Source organism: Pterocles gutturalis, unplaced genomic scaffold (genome assembly GCF_000699245.1).
Source record: "Pterocles gutturalis isolate BGI_N339 unplaced genomic scaffold, ASM69924v1 scaffold33900, whole genome shotgun sequence".
Classification (NCBI taxonomy): domain Eukaryota; kingdom Metazoa; phylum Chordata; class Aves; order Pterocliformes; family Pteroclidae; genus Pterocles; species Pterocles gutturalis.
Window position 1 is genome coordinate 551 of NW_010139362.1, and position 6,577 is coordinate 7,127.

Below are 6,577 nucleotides of genomic sequence, written 5' to 3' on the forward strand. Positions count from 1 at the left end.
CAATATTTTTTTTTTTTTTTTGGACAAAGTGTGTTTATAACACAGAGGTAAAGGTGAATTGTTTACTTCAACCTTCGCTTTCAAACTTAGCTCCCGTGAAGGCCCCAGAGGAGCATCACAACCAGTCCTTGTGACCAGGACGGTGTTTCAAGGGAGAATAAAGCACAAACAACTCTCCTGCGCTGGGCTGGGTTGCAGCTCCCCAGAGCGGTTGCGCTTGGTGGGTGAAAACAAACAGGAGGCATTTGCCAGGCTGCTGTGTCCTGCAGTCAGCACACGAGAGAACAGACAGCAGACAAACCAGGAAGCCCTGGCTGGCATTATAAAAACTCTTTTAGGTTAAAAAAAAGCCATTTAAAAGGAATTGTGGTGATTAATTACACCTGAGTGTGTTGAGGATGCTTTTTCTGGCTGTGTCTTCACCTTTCTCCAAGCCTCCCTGTGTGTGCAGATCTAGATGCAGGGCTCAGCTTTGAACTGCTGTGGTCCTTAGATAATTAAAGGCCTGGGATTTTTGACAAAGGGGCTGCAATTTGTCACTGCCCCAGTGTTGGGTCTGGTACCTATAAATGATAAATTATGGTCCCCTAATCCCGGTGCTGTATATCTGTTAGATGAGGTGGGCTCCCAGGGGGTTTTTTGGGCTCTCCTGGATGCAAGGCTGGATGTGAGTGGTGGGGCTGGTTCTGGGGAGATGGAGACAGTACCTCTCCGTTCCCCCTCCATAACCACCTCCTTCCCCAGAGGAGCTGAAGCGGTATAATTTGTACCTGGTGACCAATTGGAACAGGCTGATGCAATGTAGGACTAATATACAGGAGGTTTCTGGGGGCTTTCCACTGTCTTTAAGCTTCGCACATAAGAGGAGAATTGGGAGTGGGTGTGTTTTGCTGCAGATAAATAGCTTTAGAGAGTGATTGCTTGTCCGAGTGCTAGCTTAACTGCCCTCATTTTTCTTTTCTTCTCTTGCTGCTAGTGCCTCAGGAAGCATGGAGCACCAAGCGTCCATCGCGTCTGACTGGGTGCTCCTCGGGCTGATCGCGTTGCTGGTTGCACTGCTGCTGCTGACCGTCTTCGGTTTTGTTGTCTACTCGGGGCTCTTCACAGAGGTGGTTGTGAGTGCTGGCTCCCCTCCCGTCGGCAACATCACGCTGGCCTACAAGTTCAGGGTGGGCCCCTATGGCGAGTCCGGGCAGCTCTTCACAGATGCCTGCAGCATCTCTTCGAAGCTCTACTCCATTGGTGTCTACTACGACAACCCTCACACGGTAAGCTGTGCCTGGTGGGGCCAGCGAGCTCTTGTGGCCAGCACCTGGATTCCTGGCTCGGATGCTCCCTGAGTGTATTTCAGGCACTTGCAGCTCATCCTCTGTAGATGAGCACGGGAGTTCACAAGGTCTCCCAGATCTGCAGAGGATGCTCTGTGGGGAAAGGCACCTGAAAGCAGATGGTTTCTTGGTTAACCCTAACTGGAAGGCATCGGACCAGCAAAGCTTGCTATCTGCGAAGCTTGCTATCTTCTGATAGCTCATGCTGAACAAGGTATCAGCAGGATGACAGATCTGGTTATGGAGCAGAGGCCTATGTCCATGACCCCAAGGTGAAGCGTTCCCTGGCAGATCCCCCGGCTGCGGGAAGTGCAGGCTCCTAGACTTGCAGCTCTGTGGTCGAAAGCAGATGGTCTCTTCAGCTTGCTGTGTCCTTGTCCATACTCCTCTTCTTTCTAGTGCTCTCTTCTATTTCTGAGCTTCCCTGTAATCCTTACATCTCCTGAGAGTTCTTAATGAAACCTCGGGTGGTGCGTGCTGAGGACTCCTATCTGATGAAACAGTTACTCCATGATGCTGTTCAGGCTGAGGGGTGAGCAGAAAGTGCCCTGCCTGATGGCTGCCAGCCACAGCTAAGTACTGCGGTGGGTACAGTCCAGGACAGGGAGCAGACAAAAGTGCATCAGACCTTGCTGGGGGTGAGGAGCCTGGCTGCTGATGCTCGGTGGCACTGGGGTCTCCAGATAACAGCATGTGGGCATTTGTGGCAGACAGCCTGGCTCCCCAGTAATTCTACAGTAGCTGGTGTGACCGTGGAGGAATGCTGTGCGGGGAGGGACGGCGCAGTGGCTAGCAGCCCTGTGCATGTGCTTGGGCACGTGTGCCAGGGGCTGGCGTGGGGCACAGTGCCTGGGCTGATGGCTCTGGCCCAGTGCTTCTGCTCTGGGGGTGACTGGCCCTGCTTTGGGCACCCTCATGGGCCGTGTACCACCTGACACTGTTTCATTGCTTGCAACACGGTGCTCCCAAGGGTTGGATCTGCTTAGAGGGAAGTTGTGCATGAGAATGTGGTGCTGAGTGGCTTCTTGGAGCGCTGTGGCAGGAAGATATTGGAGGTGAAAAAACACTGAGCTGACTGTGCTCAGTGGAGCCTGATGCCCTCAACCACCCTGTGTCTTTGTATCCTGTGATCAACTGACTTACCTTCCAGTTTTTGCTTCTGGACCATGGGAGGCAGAGAAGAGATGCCCTGCAGTGCCTCTTCCTGGCTTGGGAAGGAGCATGGCAAAGAGGACATCCCCCCCTGGCATGAGCTGGGCAGAGGCAGGGTTCGACGAGCGCTTGGACACTTTTATCTGCAAGAAGTGTCGTGTTTGGAGTGGGTGAGGGTTGGGAGTCATGGGGAGTGCCTGGTGTGCTAGGGCTCACGTGGTCAGAGTGGTCAATTCCCCTGCCACTAATTTGTGTCCTTGTGTCGAGGTCCTCTTCTGGGGTCGAGAACCCCGGTGCCGCTGCTTCTTCCTCTGGTGTCTCTGGGGGTGGAGTGGGGCAGTCGATGCTGTTGGGAGAGCTCAGCAGCTGTGCTTGGTGCTGCCCTGCTCCAGGGATGTGGTGTGGACGTGCTTGTGGTTGCTCTGCAGACCTTTTCAGCTTGGCGCTGTGCCTTGCCTCTGTTTGCCAAGCATGGGCTAGTAAAAGCGTATACTGCTGTGGTCTGCAGGTACTGGTAGGGATTTTTGTGGTGACTCATGCCATGGCTGGCCCAGGGAGTGCTTTCCCTGGCAGCACCAGGCAGAGCTGGGAAGGACTGGCTCCTACATGACCCTGGAAAGTTGTCTCCATGTGGGATGAAGCTGCCTCCTCTTTCTGGTCCTGTCTCTTTTCTCCTCTTCCTGCATCTGTTGCTTCTCTGCCCTTACTCTGCAGCTGGGGCAGGCAGTGGGGCTGCAGACCTCATCTCTGGGTCTCTGATGGCCATCCAGGGTTTTGGAAGCCAGCTGTTTCTCCTGTTGCAGTTGGGTCTCTTGGGAAGGGAAGACCTCTGCCAGCATGGCTGAATGGCACCTGGAGGCCAAGGAGGTCTGTCTTGGTGTTGGTGTCATTTTGGGGGGAGATTTCTCTGGATTCAGGTATCTGGAGGCAACTCCTGGTCTGCTGTGGTCAGGGCTCACTGGGACCTCTGCCTGGTGGCCCAGCTGGTGCCCAGTCTGGACTGGAGCACGCTACTGGATCTGGAGGCATTCTTTCCCCCTCTGAGGGTTCTGTACGTGCTTGCCCGCAGACTGGCCGCTGATCTGGCGTGGGGTGCGAGCGCTTTCTGGCTGGCTTCTCATTCCTGCAGGTCCAGCGGAGTGGGATTGATCACCCAGGCTGCCTTTCCCTGGGAGGAAGAGCTGACCTCCTCCTCTTCTTCCTCATTCTCCGTGCTCTCCTGACCTTGGTGAAACACCCTCTGGCAGAGCCTGGTCCGTTCAGAGCTGGCCACCCCCCACAGATGTTGACTTGTCACCAAAAATAGACCTTTTGTCATCAGGCAGCAGAACGTGCTTGCTGCCTGCTGTGTCCCCATGGTGTCCCTGGCTGGGCCCCGATGGCTTCTGGCTGGGCACCCACCTCGAGCCCAGCTCTCAGCCACCAGCTCCCCCCCCTCGAGCCCGGCTCTCAGCCACCAGCTCCTGAGGGCTTTGGTGCCCCCAGTGCTGCAGCAGGAAGGGGCTGATGACTGGCACGTGTTGGTGCAGTGTTTGCTGTGCTCATGGCCAAAGGAGACCCTTGCGAGGAGAGAGGACGGAGATGCCAGAGCTGGAGAGCAGCGGCCATGTGCCAGCTCTCAGCCAGGAGCGGAGCCGGGGGGAGCCCCGTGGCCTGGGGGGTGTGGGCCATACCAGGGCTTGGGCCGGCCGGCAGTCCCCGGGCTCCCTGCTGGCTCCTAGCTCTCTGCCGTTCACACAAGGATGCTCCTCGAGTGCTGCCGAACCCCTGCCAGCGATGTTTTATGTGTTTTAATGGACAAGATTAATATTAATTTGCGCTTTTTTTTCTTTTTCCTTTTTATTTAATATTTAGCAGCCCAGAGGACTTCTCCCACCTCTAGCAGGAACAAAAATAACTCCTCAGCAAGGACGGGTTGTGGTGGCTGGGTTTGTGCTCAGCTCCAGCCAAGCGCTTCTGCTCACATTTAGCTGCAGGCACATGCTCGGGCCTTTTGGCTGTGGTTCACGTGTTCGCGTGCTCAGTGACCAGCCTGTGCCCAAGCGTTGGATGGATGCTCACTGAATGCAGGAATAGGGTTTGCTCCCATTGGCAAAGCTGCCGAATAGGTTAATTAATAATTTCCAAAACTTCTCTGTCAGGGCATTTGGGGGAGCAGAGCTTTTGATCAGCACCTGCCCACCCCAAAAGGACAAACTTGTTAGGGAAAGCCCGGTTTTAACTGGAGTATTCCCTTCCTTCCCTTTAGATGGGCTTTGCCAAGCAGAAGAGGAGGCAAATCTGCCTTGCTGCTGCCCTTGAGAGAGCACCCATGGGGCTGTGTGCTATGAAAAAGAACCTTAAAAGGAGAAGGGAGGAAGCAGACAGGCCTGGCCCGGGGGGTGCTGTGTGCTCTGGCAGCTGGGGTCCTTCCCCCGGTTGCTTGGGGTGAACTGTCTTTGCTCAGGACGTAAATGGAGATGGCGTGTTTAAAGGAATTTTACCTAGATTTCCCTTATCTCCTCGCTTCATCTGGGCCATTCCCCATGGATGTCTTTAACTGCTGCCTCTTGCTGTCTTTGGGGTGGATCTGCTTCTTCCCTGCCCCAAAGCAGCGATGCTTGGCGCAGCAATGCTCGGCGCAGCCCTGTCTGCAGCTCCCTCCCACAGCACAGGAGGGCAAGAGCGAGCTGTCTGGCGACAGTCCCCAGCCTGGTGGCTGCTGCTGCTGATCTGTCTTCTTCCTTCCTATTTACATCTGCTTGTGTTTCCCCTCTGGGATGGTCCTGCTGCGCAATGGTGAAGGGTGTTTAAGGGAAAGGGAGGACAAGGAACGCCATGTGGGGTAGTTATGCAGCAGGAGGAGATGTTGTTGAGCTTTAGCACAGGCAAAGTTAGGGATGGGATTGGGGAGAGCAGAGTGGAGATCCCCTTGGGGATGGGAAGTGGTAACGCGCTGGTCTTGTGTGTGCCCTCTCTCTGCCTCCCATCACCCTCACGAGAGGTTTGCGACGCCCATGCCCGCAGGGTGCCCGTCTGCCTGGCTGTCGCTGTTGGGAGTCCTGGCAGGTCCTGGTGAGTTTTGCCGCCTTGTGCAGTGGGAGTTTGGAGACTTTGGATCTCCAGCCCTCACCAGAAGAGGCTGGCAGAGGGTGACCTGACTCGTGCATCTGCCACTCCTTGTTGCAGGCTGCCATGTCGTCTCATTATCCAGCAGGCTTGAGAGCAGGTGACAGGGAACTGCGAACACTTGGATGGTGCCCCTGTTCTTGGTGCCTCGTGTAACCCCTATTCTTCCTGGGCTCCTTTTTTAGGACAGTGTGCACTGGGGGAAGGAGCCTTGTCTCTGCCTGCCAGCTGCTTCTTCAAGCGTCTCTTTGGGGGCAGAAAGGACAGCAGCTCTGCTAGGGACAAAGGCTGGAGTGAAAGGAGGGAGCTGGGCTCCCATGTCGGCAGTAGGAAGGCACATCGTGCCCTTAGGTGGTACCGGGGGGAGCTGCTGGGCTCTCCTGCCTCCTGCCATTTTCCTCCCTAGTGCCATGGAAAAACGTGAACTCGAGTGGTGGGATTTTGTTAAAAATCAGAAATGAAAGCTGCGGCCTGGGTCAGCTTTGGCATGGAGATGGCCGGAGTCTCGTGGGCTGTCGCTGTGCCGGGAGCAGAGCCTTGAGGCTGGGAGGAACACGGACAGTTGGGGCATTGAACAGTCTTGGTTAGAAGCGGGCGCCTGGTTTGGTGTGCCCAAGCATGCTGGGCCATTGTATTTACCCTGGCTGATGCTGGTCTCCTGCCTCCACACTCAGGAGGTGGAGGTTTGGGCCGGTCTTCAGCCTCTCTCTTATGATGCCATCTATCTGTCCCACCTTGACCAGGTGTCTCCGGAGAAGTGCCGCTTCGCCATAGGCCGAATCCTGAGCGAGGGAGATGCAAAGCCATCGGAAGAAAAGAGCAGATCAAGTGGTTCCAGAAGTACGGCTTCAAGATCTTCTCCTTCCCTGCTCCCAGCCATGTGGTCATGGCGACCTTCCCGTTCACCACGCCGCTGTCCATCCATCTAGCAGTCAACCGTGTCCACCCAGCCCTTGATACCTACATCAAGGTAGGCAAGTGTGTCATGA

General features: G+C 55.4%; 1 protein-coding gene across 1 annotated transcript in view; it reads left to right on the top strand.

The window, feature by feature from the left end:
- Window positions 1-989: 989 nt before the first annotated feature.
- The window catches only part of LOC104469001 (testis-expressed sequence 264 protein-like), a gene marked incomplete at its 3' end in the record, with an annotated part of 5,897 nt that continues 309 nt past the window's right edge, over window positions 990-6,577 (top strand). The window contains 3 exon segments of the mRNA XM_010083321.1: window positions 990-1,268; window positions 6,332-6,400; window positions 6,403-6,558. Of these exon segments, the coding sequence (XP_010081623.1) occupies window positions 990-1,268; window positions 6,332-6,400; window positions 6,403-6,558 (504 nt within the window).